Source organism: Corythoichthys intestinalis, chromosome 16, assembly GCF_030265065.1.
Source record: "Corythoichthys intestinalis isolate RoL2023-P3 chromosome 16, ASM3026506v1, whole genome shotgun sequence".
Classification (NCBI taxonomy): domain Eukaryota; kingdom Metazoa; phylum Chordata; class Actinopteri; order Syngnathiformes; family Syngnathidae; genus Corythoichthys; species Corythoichthys intestinalis.
The window spans coordinates 9207760-9223534 of record NC_080410.1 but is presented as its reverse complement, the minus strand read 5'-3'; the positions used below and the strand labels follow the sequence as shown (position 1 = coordinate 9223534).

The 15775-nt window shown below is 39.8% G+C and overlaps 1 protein-coding gene across 1 annotated transcript; it reads left to right on the top strand.

Moving 5' to 3' along the window:
• The first annotated feature begins 3713 nt into the window (after positions 1-3713).
• On the top strand, positions 3714-8488 carry socs1a (suppressor of cytokine signaling 1a). The gene is made up of 2 exons (XM_057817034.1): positions 3714-3845; positions 7396-8488. Exon 2 carries the CDS (start codon positions 7438-7440, stop codon positions 8056-8058), a length of 621 nt encoding a protein of 206 aa, XP_057673017.1. The 5' UTR covers positions 3714-3845; positions 7396-7437; the 3' UTR covers positions 8059-8488.
• The last annotated feature ends 7287 nt before the right edge of the window (positions 8489-15775 follow it).

Below are 15775 nucleotides of genomic sequence, written 5' to 3'. Positions count from 1 at the left end.
TTTAATTTTCGTCTTAGTCTTTTGGACGATAATAATTATTCGTCTTAGTCATATTTTAGTCATCTCAAAATGTTTCTTTTTTTTACTCCAAAAATAGACGTTTCCAACTATTTAGAATGAACATTGATAGACAAGCATATATTGTAGCGTCGACAAAGATTCCAACTTGGTGATTAGACACACTCAGCAGGAAAACAGTACATTATTTTCAATTAATCGTACCTACATGGACGCCACGAGCTCTATTTTAAAAAAGTTGTCCAAGAGTTTAAGACAACACTCGCTGCTAGCATTAACCTAATGCTAACGCGAAAGATATGCTAATGCTATGAGTTACATTTAGTGTGTGATGATCACTCAGGGGGTGCAGCATGTCACGAGTGATACAACCAGACACTGCTCCTATGCAGGTTAACTACCATATGCGGAGATTAAGGGAGGACCGGGGGGACCCCCGGTGGCCTAAAATGTCATTGCATATAATTGACATATAATTAAATTTAAAATTAAGACTTTGCTGGTAAAATGAAGTCCATAAAAGTTGTAAAGCAATATAACAAATAACAAAAATGAATGAAATGAACAAGAACAAAGAAAAAATTATTATGGGTTAAAATTATTTTTCAGACAGATCATGTGACTAGCACCTTAGAGACAGTTATTTGCTTCACTTAGCCCAAAAAAAACCACCCGAGGACAGAAGAGGCAAGATCGATATACGTAATTTTTTTCAAACCTAAGCTTTCAAAAGCGACAACAACTACTGAGCGAGAACCAAGGATTTAAGATGTGGACCATGAAACGCCAGAGAGCACCGTCAAAATGGTGAGCAGAGTTTCAGTTTGCTCCACTTAAGACGTCAACCCTAAAAAATGATGGGAAACAAAAAAAAGGCTCATTCTCAACGTATTATTATAAATTTTCCTGGCTGAATTATTCACTCAAAACGGATGTGGCATCTACTTGTCCACTAGGTAAGACACACAAACACGCATGCTAACACACACATACATACGCACGCGTACATACACACAGCTGGAATGTCTGTATGTACGCGCATGGGCTAAGCTCCTATGCTGGCATATATCTTGTAAGTTAATTTTATTGCTGACACTGCGTTTCGAGGTCATCAACATTTTTGCCCCCCTTGCCACAAAAGTCAAAATCCGCCTATGCTAACAACACATAAAAATGTCACACATTGTGAACTTTTAACGGAAACGCATTTCCGTCTCCTTCGCGTCTCGTCAGTTGAAATCTGGCATTCGTCCCGTCATGTTTTAGTCACCCAAAACTTGTTTTTAGCTCATTATTGTCTCGTCATCATTATGAAAAAAGTGCTCGATGACGAAATATTTTCATTGTCATCATCGCTGACAAAAACAACACTGCTACTACTACTACCCCTGCGCCTTATAATGCGATGCGTCCTGTATATGAAAACAGTTTTAAATAGACCATTCATTGAAGAGGCGCCTTGTAATGCGGAAAATACAGTATGTACACTGCTGGCCAAAAATATTGGCAACCCTCCAATTCTGTCAGATAATGCTCAATTTCTCCCAGAAAATGATTGCAATTACACATGCTTTGGTAGTAATATCTTCGTTTATTTTGCTTGCAATGAAAAAACACGGACGCCTCCCTGGAGAGGTGTTCCGGGCATGTCCCACCGGCGGGAGGCCCCGGGGACGACCCAGGACACGCTGGAGAGACTATGTCTCTCGGCTGGCCTGGGAACGCCTTGGGATCCCGCCGGAGGAGCTGGTTGAAGTGGCTGGGGAGAGGGAAGTCTGGGCTTCCCTGTTAAAGCTGCTGCCCCCGCGACCCGACCCCGGAACAAGCGGAAGATAATGGATGGATGGATGGATGAAAAAACACAAAAGAGAATGAAAAAAAATTTAAATCATTATCATTTTACACAAAACACTAAAAATGGGCCCGACCAAAGTATTGGCACCCTCAGCCTAATACTTGGGAGCACAACCTTTAGACAAAATAACTGTGAACAACCGCTTCCGGTATCCATCAATGAGTTTCTTACAATGCACAAAGTCTCCAGTGCTTTCTCTCAAACCATTTTCTAGTGCTTTTTGAAGTGTGTTTTGGGTCATTGTCCTGCTGGAAGACCCATCACTTCTGAGGGAGACCCAGCTTTCTCACAGTGGTTCCTACATTATGCTGCAAAATTTGTTGGTAGTCTTCAGACTTCATAATGCCATGCACACGGTCAAGCAGTCCAGTGCCAGAGGCAGCAAAGCAACCAAAAACCATCAGGAAACCTCCGCCATGTTTGACTGTGGGGACCGTGTTCTTTTCTTTGAAGGCCTCGTTTTTTTCCCGTAAACTCTGTTCATGCCTTTTCCCAAAAAGCTCTACTTTTGTCTCATCTGAACATTCTTCCAAAACATTTTTGGCTTTCTCAGGTAAGTTTTGGCAAACTCCAGCCTGGCTTTTTTATGTCTCTTGGTCAGAACTGGGGTCTACCTGAGTATCCTACCATAGAGTCCCTTTTCATTCAGACGCTGACAAATAGTACGGTTTGACACTGTTGTACCCATGGACTGCAGTGCAGCTTGAACTTTATTGGATGCTCGTCGAGGTTCTTTATCCACCATCCGCACAAGCTTTCGTTGAAATCGCTCGGCAATTTTTCTTTTCCGTCCACATCTAGGGAGGTTAGGCACAATGCCATGGGTTTTACACTTATTGATGACACTGCGCACGGTAGACACACTGGTCTTTGGAGATGGGCTTGTAGCCTTTAGATTGGCCATCTTCCTCACAATTTTGCTTTTCCTCAGACAGTTCTTTTGTCTTCTTTCTGTTCTGCTCAATGTGGTACACACAAGGACACAGGACAGAGGTTGAGTCAACGTTAATCCATTTTAACTGGTTGCAAGTGTGATTTAGTTATTGCCACCACCTGTTATGTGCCACAGGTAAGTAACAGGTGCTGTTAGTTTCACAAATTGGCATCAAAACACAAAAAGCATCACGTTTTTTCTAAAGGATGACAATATTTATGTTTTAGTTTTGTGAAAAATGAAAATGATTAAATTTTTTCCCCATTCTCTTTTGTGTTTTTTATTACAAGCAAAATAAATGAAGATATTACTACTAAAGCATTTGTAATTGCAATCATTTTCTGGGAGAAATTGAGCATTCTCTGACAGAATTGCAGGGGTGCCAATACTTTTGGCCAGCAGTGTATTGGTGTGTGTGTGTGTTGGGGGGGGGGGGGTGTATGTGGGGGGCTGTGGGTGTCTGTATGTGTGGATGCGAGAAAAGGTAATATTTTAAGTTTCTTTTTTTTTTTTTAAAGACCGAAAATAGTCACTTGATCTTTAAAGTGTGTTTTTTAAATGACAAGATATAGTCCACTGTCCCTGAAAGGGTTAAGAAGCCATTTCATGAATTTGAAGAAAAAACAAATCCGTATTAACCAGCAGCTGTTTGTGGTGTAGTCTTCCATTCCATTTGTGATTAAATGCGATCTTTTGTCTTGGTTTTTACGTTGTATTTATTTAAATGTGATTTTTATTATCTTCATGTGATATAAAGCACTTTGAATTGCCTTGTGTTGAATTCTGCTATATAACTAAATTTGCCTTGCCTTGCCTTGCCTTGCCTTCCAATAAATATAAAGTGAATGCTAAGAAATGAAAGAGAGGTTCCACCCATGTTTCACTTTCGTTTAGAAGCAAAGCACCGCCCACTCTTTCTATAAAAGAGGCTTTTCTCTGAAGCAAAACTCAGTTTGAACTGAAATAGACGAAGAGACGCAACAGCAGTTGGAGGTACAGAGTCTCCATTCGCGATTGGGATTAAAAAGAAGCAAAACGGTAATATAAATAATTCTCAGTCTCGATATCTATGTTCGCAGTGCTTGGCTCTCTCTTATTTTTGTACTGTTAAACAACGGGAGCGCGTTCAAATGCAGATAGAAACTTTGTGAAGTATCAAATGTCAAAGAGGTTTCAGGTTTGAACACCCAACTTCAAAGTATCAATGATATATATGCAAATTCGAGTTATTCAACAGTTCTTCACGAAATGAACAGTAGAGAATCATAAACTTTGGTACCCTAGTAAAACGATCAATGTTTACAAGAGGTCGATTTTCTTGCAGACAGGGTTAAAAGGCATTAAGACAGTTTAAAAGAAGTCACAAAATGAAAGAACATTGACAGGTATACAATAGTGCAGAAGTGCTTTTAATCAGTCAATTCTTGCAAATGGGTTGATGGTGCTACTGTGTTTATTTTAGGGGTTCCTAATCCCATTATAAGGCTCCCAAATTTTATTCAGCAGACTTGGCTATTTTGGGCAATTTCCAGGGATCTTTTACTTTGAAAAAGGTGTGTGACAGGTTGAATGACAGGTTGAATACTTTTAAATGACAAGATATAGGGTTGAATACGTTTTTCCTCGACAATTTTTCCCTTTTTCTAATCTAAATAGATATATTGGCTCAATGTAAGGTTGGGAACTCAATATTGCGGAAAGAAAATGGATGCTGCTAAATTACAAAAGTTTTTTGTTACATAACACACTAAAACTACAAAAAGAAGAAAGAAAAAAAAGGGGGGGTGGGGGTGGTCTGGTAGTAAAAGTAGTACAGTGCACATGTGCCAGAAGGTTAAACTTTTTTTCTTTTTTTTTTAAATCCAGTACAGTACAGTTGTGTTTACCTTTCTTGCCTGGTACTTGTTGTCGATTTAACCCTTTCAGGAACAGTACAGTGGTCACTACAGTTAACAGCTATCCAAAATTGCCTTTTTCCCGATATGAATGTAATACTAACACTTCAGACCCTAACAATTGGTCACAAAGAAAAAAGTTAAATAATATAAATTATTAACACATATATATTAGGGCTGTCAAAATTATCGCGTTAATGGGCGTTAATTATTTTTTTAAATTAATCACGTTAAAATATTTGAAGCAATTAACGCAGATGCCCCGCTCAGAGAGATTTAAATGACAGTACACAGTGAAACGCTCACTTGTTGTGTTTTATGGAGTTTTGCCGCCCTCTGCTGGCGCTTGGGTGCGACTGATTTTATAGGCTTCAGCATCCATGAGCATTGTGTAAGTAATTATTGACATCAACAATGGCGGGCTACTAGTTTATTTTTTGATTGAAAATTTTACAAATGTTATTAAAACGAAAACATTAAGCAGGGTTTTAATATAAAATTTGTACTAACATTTATCTTTTAAGAACTACAAGTCTTTCTATCCATGGATCGCTTTAACAGAATGTTAATAATGTTAAAGCCATCTTGTTGATTTATTGTTATAATAAACAAATAGTCCTTATGTACCATATGTTGAATGTATATATCCATTTTGTGTCTTATCTTTCCATTCCAACAATAATTTACAGAAAAATATGGCATATTTTACTCGTTAACGCGAGTTAATAACAGCCTTAAAAATTAATTAATCGTAATGAATCGCAATTCAAACCATCTATAAAGTATGCCATATTTTTCTGTAAATTATTGTTGGAATGGAAAGAAAAGACAAGACGGATGTATACATTCAATATACGGTACATACCGTATTTTTCGGACTACAAGTCGCACCTGAGTATAAGTCGCACAAGCCATAAAATGCCCAACAAAGAGAAAAAAAACATATATAAGTCGCACCGGAGTATAAGTCGCATTTTTGGGGGAAATTTACTTGATAAAATCCAACGCATAGAACAGATATGTCATCTTGAATTGAAAGGCAATTTAATATAAAAATACAATAGAGAACAACATGCTGAATAAATGTACAGTGTACAGTGCATGAACAACGAAATGCGAATATACTGTCCTCACCAGGACGCTACCGCTCGGTCCTGGCTATATACAGCGAACTCCAAAAAGACCATGCTGGATGTCCGCATAATTTGCTGAACCAATTTGGTCCTCGATAGCAAACAGGTTCGCATCAACGTAAATAAATGATAATTAGGTACTATTACAGCAATAACGTAACAGGTTAGCATGCGTTCGCTAGCATTAGCACACCGTTCAAACAACCACACAACTGGCTCTAAGTGTCCGATCGCGGGTGGAAAACACACAACAACAACAGAAAAGATGATACACGCAGGCGTTGTCTCTGTAGAGATATTTTAATAGCATAAACAATGAACGTAGGTTCGCAGCCGTCTTTCTCTCTCGCTAACTCGCCCACTCACTCACCCAGAGCTACGTAGCTGTCCGTCTTCTTCTGGCGTGCGAGCGCTCGTCTTCACGTAAACAAGTGCGAGTGCGCTCCCATGTGGGCGTGAAAGCGCCACAAACTAAATGCATCCATTTCAATATAAAAAAGTCAATAATACAATTGAACATACATTGCCAAAGGCAGAACGCGAACGTGGCCATAGCTATTAAGAGTTATTCAGATAACTATAGCATGCTAACAAGTTTACAAAACCATCAGTCCAAAACACCAAAATAACATGTGAAATTATATCATAATGTGTTAATAATTTCACACATAAGTCGCTCCTGAGTATAAGTCGCACCCCCAACCAAAATATGAAAAAAAAACGCGACTTATAGTCCGAAAAATACGGTAAGTACTGTATTTGTTTATTATAACAATAAATCAACAAGATGGCATTAACATTATTAACATTCTGTTAAAGCGATCCATGGCTAGAAAGAGTTGTAGTTCTTAAAAGGTAAATGTTAGTACAAATTTTATATTAAAACCCCGCTTAATGTTTTCGTTTTAATAAAATTTGTAAAATTTTCAATCAAAAAATAGACTAGTAGCTCGCCATTGTTGATGTCAATAATTACACTATGCTCCTGGTGAAATCCATAAAATCAGTCGCACCCAAGTGCCAGCAGAGGGCGACAAAACACCAAAAAACACAAGTAACAAGTGGACATTACAATACGCTGTCATTTTAATCTGTTTGAGCGTGGCATGTGCATTAAATACGTCAAATATTTTAAAGTGATTAATTAAAAAAAATTAATTACTGCCCGTTAACGGGATAATTTTGACAGCCCTTATATATACTTACATATATATGTGTATATATATATATATATGTGTATATATATATATATATATATATATATATGTTAATATTTCTGTATTTTTGGGTTATGAATACATTAATTAAAAATACAACAACAACAAAAATGTTTACGGCCCCATGTAACACTCTAAAATTGACCCCCCCACCCCCATAGTATTGAACTAATTGCATGCTATTGATGGTGCTAGACATCCAATTCATTTCAACTGGGAAGGCTTACTGAAACCCCCAAAAAGCCACAATTTGTGCATGAAAAAGTTAATATTATCAAACAGTTTGTTTATGAAGTGATTTGCTGTGATGCTGGACTGACCTCCTGCTGGTTTCTTCTTAAAGGTGCCATTGTGGTGGTCAAAAGATGGGAGCAGGTTCTATAGGATGGTAACCAATAGCGCTGCAGAGGGCAAGCACCACTTGTCAGGCTCCTTGAGCTCAGAACCTCCTGAGTTGGAGCCTCTTCAGCAGCGGGTCGCTCCGAAACCCAAGCATAGGTCTACCTCGGCATCATGCAGGTACAGGACCCACTTCCCAACGTTCAACTGCAAAGAGGACTGCAGGATCATCACAGACACGGCAGCCCAGCTGGAGCTCAGCGGCTTCTACTGGGGCCCTCTGGGAGTGGAGGAGGCCCACCGCATGTTAAAGGATGCCCCAAAGGGCAGCTACCTCATCCGCGACAGCCGGCAGAAGGATGTCTTCTTCACGCTGTCCTATCACGCCAAGGGCGGGCCGGTCAGTGTACGCATCGACTACAAGCGGCAAAAATTTTCACTTTCGGGCAACGAGCGCACTTTCCCGACTCTCTTCGACCTCTTGGAGCATTATACCAACTCCCCCAAGAGGACCCTAAGGGTCCCGTACAGGAAATGGGAGCCCACGCTGCAGGAACTCTGCAGGAGACGCATCATGGAGCTCTGCGGCGGAGGGAAGCAGGTTTCAGAGCTGCCCCTCACCAACATCGCCCAAGGCTTCCTGTTGGAATTCCCTTACAAGTTATGATACGGTTATGCATTCATTTGACATTCACCGTTTCATTCGGAGGCTCCCACCTACTGGCCATGTTTGGCACTGCACCGTCTTTCATCGACTCCACTTTACTGCGAACAGACTTTATTCCATTCATAACAACACGTGAAGACATTCACTCCAGAGATGGTGAGGTGGACAAGGACTGTTTGTGGCGCACAAGTAAAATGAGCATTATAATAAAAACAACAGTGCACAATGTCCTCAGCACTTCTTGGAATACGAGTGTATGGAAGTTGGTGCGTTTGAAAGCAAGTGCTGCCATCACGTGATTAAATTATTCTGTAACCTACTTCAATACTCTAATGTTATTGTTAATGCAGATAAATGGTACAGTGACAGTCTCTAGTTCAGCTATGTCTGCTGTGCAGATACATTTGTGAAAACTATTATAATAAATATTTGTTTTAAATTAAACTGAAAGTAAATATTTTGTCTTTTCTTTTCCTACTGGACATTTATGATAAGACACAATGACAGTACAGTCAGCACAGTGACTCATCTGTGAAAAAAATGGTAAGTAGGTGTGGCTACTATTACTAGTAATGTACTATGACACGCACACGTTTAACAGAAATGGGCAGCATTGACACATCATGAGTATATGAGAGCAGTATTATGAATGAAGAAGTCAGGCTGACATCTAAGAAGGAAGTTGGAAATTTTGAGAGAGAAGAAACAAGTTCCATTTAGAATAAGAGGATTTTAACATAAAAATACAATGTCATTTGATTCAAACCACAGTGATTATCAATTCATATTGTGAGCATAGATATACACTTAAAATAAAACCACCAATGTTGAGAGAATATTTGATTCCTAATGCACAGCAGTAATTCAACCAAAAAAATGTCATCTGACTTGTCTGTCAGGCATTACATTTTGTCTAGACTTCTGTGTAAATAATGAGGATCGCCAAACACAACATAGCATAGTTCGTTAGTCATCACAAATGCCCCAGAAGAAATATCCCCATGCAGTTTGCCAAAGTTCTCCACAAATGAATCAATTTGCCTGAATTTAACTAAACTAAAAATACACTCAAGGTACATTTTTGACCATTTAATACTGAAAACTAGACATCAATAAATAATAATAACAAAAATTGTTTAGTAATATTAACTCATGGGGACAATGTGCCAAACAATTTGACAGGAAAAAACAACCAATACAACAATAACGACTGTCATTGGAGAGAGGGACAGTTTTTATTTTGCTGCAAGCAGTCTTTTATCAATGTAATTGGGGTCTAATTTCTTTCAGTGACGTCTCAATTGATTTGGCTTCCTGATGTCCACTGCAAACAATTTTAGACACAGTAAACAACTGGGCTTTTCTCATCTCCCACTGTATTAAAAGTCAAAGCCAAAAGCCAAATGCTACACACGCGTCATCATATTTCCTCGTCTTAGCTCTTTATATCGCCAGTCCTCTTTGCTGTATGGCCTTGTTTGGTTTAAAAATACTGTGCACTCTGAAAATGAGGGTGCCACTGCTACTCACTGAGTGGATGTGCAATTACACTTTATTCTAGTGCGGCCAGAAATACTGTATGTTCCCTGAGGTCACATGCGCCACCCCCGTCATCGTTCTGACCCCCCCTCTTATTTGAGCAGTACTGGCATTGAAAAAATGGATTTCAGCATCTCGCCTTGCGGTGTAATCATAGCCTAAGTTTCTCACATTTCCGCATAAAATCACCATCAAATGTGATCTGAGCTTTGTCAAAATCACACAAAGTGTCTGCTTTAACTAAAACCACCCCAAAATTGATAGGTTTTCAGATTTTAATGTGGCTAGCAAGCAAACAATGACAGTAGGGGGGAAAATAAGTCAACGCTCTGCCTATGGAAACTTAAAGAGCAATTGAAACCAATTTTCTACCAAACATTTTAATTCAGCTGTGTGCCCAATCACTGGTGAGTGGTTTAAATCTGCCCTGCCTACTATAAAACACACATCTGGTAAGAATTGTCTTGATGAGAAGCATGATCTTATGTGCATCATGGCTCGGTCAAAAGAGCTGTCTGAAGACTTGCGATAAAGGATTATTCATTTGTATAAAGCTGGGAAAGGATCCAAAACCATCTTTAAAAGTCTGGATGTTCATCAATCGACAGTCAGAGAAGTTGTCTACAAATAGAGTTTGGCACCGTTGCTTCTCGCCCAAGGAATGGCCGTCCACCAAAGATGACGCCAAGAGTTCAGCGTAGAATACTCAAGAGAGAAAAAAAAGAACCCTAGTGCAGGGGTACTCAATTCCAGTCCTCGAGAGCCCCTATCCAGCTTGTTTTCCATTTCTCCCTCCTCCAACACACATGACTCAAATAATCAGGATCAATATCAGGCTCCTGAAGAGCTTGCTGATGAGCTGATCATTTGATTCAGGTGTGATCCTGACTCAAATAATCAGGATCATTAATAATCATTTTCAGGCTCCTGCAGAGCTTGCTGATGAGCTGATCATTTGATTCAGGTGTGTTCAAGGAGGGAGACATGGAAAACAAGCTGGATAGGGGCTCTTGACGACCAGACTTGGGCACCCCTGCCTTCGAGTGTCTGCTAAAGACTTACAGAAATCACTGGCACAGTCCAGTATCTCTGTGCACTCATCAACTTTATGTAAAACTATGGTCAAGAATGGTGTTCATGGGAGGACTCCACGGAGGATGCCACTGTGTAAAAACATTGTTGCTTGTTTGATGTCAAAATATGCATAAATATGAGTAGCGCCCCCTAGGAACAAAACCAACATTTCATTTCATTTTTTTTAAGGTGAAAGAGGTGGCCACAACGCAAAGGTTAAAACTTAGAACACATTAGTACTAGATCAGCGGTCTCAAACCGACTCCACAAAGGGCCGCAGTGGGTCCTGGTTTTTGTTCCAACAGATCCAGCACAAACAGTTCAACCAATGAGGTTTCTACTAACATAAGCAGCACCTGATTGCAATCAACTGATTACACTTGTAAGAAACCAGATTGGTGAAAAGGTATTTGTCTCGTTTGGTTGGAATGAAATCCAGTACCCCCTGCGGCCCTTTGAGGACCGGTTTGAGACCACTGTACTAGATGAATGGGATACCATACGTGGTGCCCAGACTGCCGTTAGGACTAGATCCAGTTTTCTTTGAGTGGGCAGAGCGTGTCCGTGGGTGGGCACTGCCCCCCCCTGGTAACGCCACTGCAGCTCACCAACATCAACACCTCGTCCTCACTGTGAAGCATCGTGAAGGGAGTGTCATGATTTGGGGTTGTTTTGCTTCCTCAGGGCCTGGACAACTTGCAATCATTAATGGAAGAATTAATTCAAAAGTTTATCAGATGTTTTGCAGGAAAACCTGAGGCCGTCTGTCAGACAGTTGAGCTAGAAAGAGGATGGATGCTGCAACAAGACAATGATCCAAATCGCGGAAATAAATCAACTTCAGAATGGCTTCAGAAGAACAAAATACACATTCTGGAGTGGCCAAGTCGAAGTCCAGACTTGAACCCCGTTGAGATGCTGTGGCATGACCTAAAGACAGCCATTCATGCCAGACATCCCAGGAATCTGACTGAACTACAGCAGTTTTGTAGAGAAGAATGGGCCAAGATTAGTCCTGATTCATGTGCCAGACTGATCTACAGCTATAGGAAGCGTCTTGTTGAAGTTATTGCTTCCAGGGGGGGCACAAAATATTAAATGTGCTGGTTACTTACTTTTTTTGCCCCATTATGTCATTGTTTGCATACTATCCTCATTAAAATATGAAAACCTATAAATGTTTGGGTGGTTTTAGTTAAAGCAGACACTGCTTTTCATCTGTGTGATTTTGACAAAGCTCATATCAAATTTAATGGTGATTTTATACAGAAATGTAAGTAACTCCAAAAGGTTCAGATACTTTTTCATACCACTGCATGAGGGGGCAAATAACATAACCAAGAAGATGTGCTAGATTCTGTTCACCCTTAACGCATTCTTCCCACCATGAAAAATTAAAAAATTTTTGGCCCCTTTTTTTCCAGGAAGAAATGTCATACTGCATTTCTGATAAACTCTGCTCGGTCATCACGTTTTCGTGCCACCACAATCTTATCTTTATCTGCTCAGTAGATTTTAGTTTATGAAATTACAGTCTTCTAATTCCCTTGTAAATCCGATCATTTCAAAGGGTTACGATACTAAAGAATGGCATGCATCATTTATTAGTCGTAATTTGAAGCTCTCACCATCACTCATATATTATACACACTTATGTACATTCGTTCATTCTTCCCCTTCCATTCATTTATTTTTCATTCATCATTTGAACGGCTTATCCTCAAAAGGGTCGCAGACGTGCTGGAGAACACCCTGTACTGGTTGCCAACCAGTCGCATCCACTCCTCCCAGTCAAACTGAATTGGGTGTCTCGTGCTGTTAATGGCGGCCAGTGAGTTGAAACTTGCATCTAATGGTGACACCACCGGAGTAGTACTGATAGACTTCCACGCATGCAAACACGTCATCGGAGTGCCCGGAATACATTTACACGTGCACACACAGGCTTCCTTGAAGACAGGAAGAACGATATGATCAGGAAACATATTTGCATAAGTCACTGTTCTCTCTGATGTGCATGCATGTAGTCCACACAGAGTGTTCACTGACATATAGATTATTGTTTCATATTTTTGGAGCAATTCTTTTTTTGTTCTTCAGTTTGTAAAAGAAACTCTGCAGTCTCAGCGTTGTTAGTAGAATAATTTATTGCAGCTCTTTATTTACGCCTCTTTTTTAAAGTATTTAACAACACATGTTTAAAAGGCAGAAGCATTTACAGCGCTTGCACACGCACACACAGTACAATCAGATAGTAAATGGCAGCTTGTCGTGGAATTTTCAGGTAGAAATTATCAAGGCGACATCTCTACAGTAAGCCTTCAGAGCATCAGGTGTTTAAATGCTCTTTCTGACAAATTCATTGAAGCATATCCTCACGTGCTATTTACAGCAGTAAAATGAGGAGGGTGGAGGGGTATTGCTGTTTTTTGATTACAAATTCAACTTTAAGGAAGTCTGGTGAAAAAGTGAGACGATGGCACAGAAGAAAGCTGAAAAATGAAAGACCGCTGTTTCTCAAGAAGCTAATGAATTCAATGTCAAAATGTTGATGACAGAATAGGTTGCGAAAAGTTGTGCGTCACATTCGTGTTTAACCTTGAAAAAAAAACTTTTGTAGATATAAAGATATGCGATGGTAAATTAGACGTTTTGCTAATATTTCTGTTGGTTGAACTGAGGTCAGGTCAGCTCTTTTCAGGGAAAATGAAGCGTACACTGCTGGCAAAAAAGTATTGGCACCCCTGCAATTTTGTCAGATAATGCTCAATATCTCCCAGAAAATGAATGCAATTACAAATGCTTTGGTAGTAATATCTTCATTTATTTTGCTTGCAATGAAAAAACACAAAAGAGAATGGGAAAAAAAAAATCATTATCATTTTACACAAAACTCTAAAAAATGGGCCGGACAAAAGTATTGGCACTTTTTGAAAAATCATGTGATACTTCTCTTAATTTGTGTAATTACTGCACCTGTTACTTTGTTACTTAACTGTGGCACATAACAGGTGTTAGCAATAACAATCGCACTTGCAGCCAGTTAAAATGGATTAAAGTTGACTCAACCTCTGTCCTGTGTCCTTGTACCACATTGAGAATGGAGAACAGAAAGAGACCAAAGAACTGTCTGAGGACATGTGAAGCAAAATGTTTGAGGAAGCATGGGCAATCTTAAGGCTACAAGTCCGTCTCCTAAGACCTGAATGTTCCTGTGTCTACCGTGCCCAGTGTCATCAATAAGTGTAAAGCCCATGTCACTGTGGCTAACCTTCCGAGATGTGGACGGAAAAGAAAAATTGACGAGAGATTTCAATTAAAGACTGTGCGGATGTTTGATATAGAACCTCGACTAACGTCCAAACAAGTTCAAGCTGTCCTGCAGCCCGAGGGTACAACAGTGTCAACCCGCACTATCCGTCGGTGCCTGAATGAAAAGGGACTCTATGGTAGGATACCCAGGAAGACCCCACTTATGACCCAGAGACATATTTAAAAGCCAGGCTGGAGTTTGCCAAAACTTACCTTGAAAAAGCTAAAAACATTTTGGAAGAATGATCTCTGGTCAGATGAGACAAAAGTAGAGCTTTTTGGGAAAAGGCATCAACATAGTTTACAGGAAAAAAACACAAGGCCTTCAAAGAAAAGAACATGGTTCCCATGGTCAAACATGGCAGAGGTTCCCTGATGTTTTGGGGTTGCTTTGCTACCTCTGGCACCGGACTGCTTGACCATGTGCATGGCATTAAGAAGTGTGAAGACTACCAACAAATTTTGCAGCATAATGTAGAGACCACTATGAGAAAGTTGGGTCTCCCTCAGAGGTCATGGGTCTTCCAGCAGGACAATGACCGAAAAGACACTTCAAAACGCACTAGAAAATGGTTTGAGAGAAAGCACTGGAGACTTCTAAAGTGGCCAGCAATGAGTCCAGAACTGAATCCCATAGAACACCTGTGGAGACATCTGAAAATGGCAGTTTGGAGAAGGCACCCTTCAAATCTCACAGATCTGGAGCAGTTGGCTCAAGAATGGTCTAAAATTCAAGCAGAGCATTGTAAGAAACTCATTGATGGATACTGAAAGCGGTTGTTCGCAGTTATTTTGTCTAAAGGTTGTGCTACCAAGTATTAGGCTGAGGGTGCCAATACTTCTTTACTGCCCATTTTTGGAGTTTTGAGTAAAATGATAGGATTTACATTTTTGTCATTGTCTTTTGTGTTTTTTCATTGCAAGCAAAATAAATGAAGATATTACTACCAAAGCATTTGTAATAGCAATGATTTTCTGGGAGAAATTGAGCATTATCTGACAGAATTGCAGGGGTGCCAATACTTTTGGCCAGCAGTGTATACAATCGGTGAGAAAGATGGCTTCATCTTCTCTGTTGGATTCAAGAGCAATTTGAACAATTCAAACACTTTACAGTGGTGTGCTAGTATGGAATAGCTTCATTCAAGCTATTACAAGTTAGCTAAAAAGACTGCTGATCTTGTGCCAGCAAGTTTCCACTAAACCACATGATGAGGAAGCATTTGAAACTAAAGATTTCTTTTGAAGATGTGAGTCATTATGAACTCTCAACTGTCTGTAACTGTCCCCCCAAAATGGAATGTTTGATCTCAATCTAGGAAGTTATCGTTGATTTTTTTTATTAAGATAAATTTACTGCATCGCTTAGATCTCATCCTTGTGCCTGCAGGGCCACTTTGAAACTAGTGTTGCACCGATACCAAACGGTATAAATACGGGAGTAAAATTATGTTAGCATGACTGGCTAACAGCATGAATGGCAGCATGAATGAACGTTTGTTCATTTGCTGGCAGTCCTCCCAGTTCGAATGGATTGGACATCTAGCGCCGTCAATGGTAGTGATTGAATGAATAGCGGATGCTTTGATATGGGTCAAATAATCTTGGGTTGAGAAATAAGACAGTTATGACTTAATTCTAATCTCAATGCATTGACTTTGATGGGAATGTCGCCCCTACCAACATGACCGCCCTGAGGCAATTTTGGTCAGAGTGATGATGTCTTTTCATGCTTCTGGTGTGAATTATCACTACTAGATGTCCAATTCATTTGAAGTGGGAAGGTGGCAGC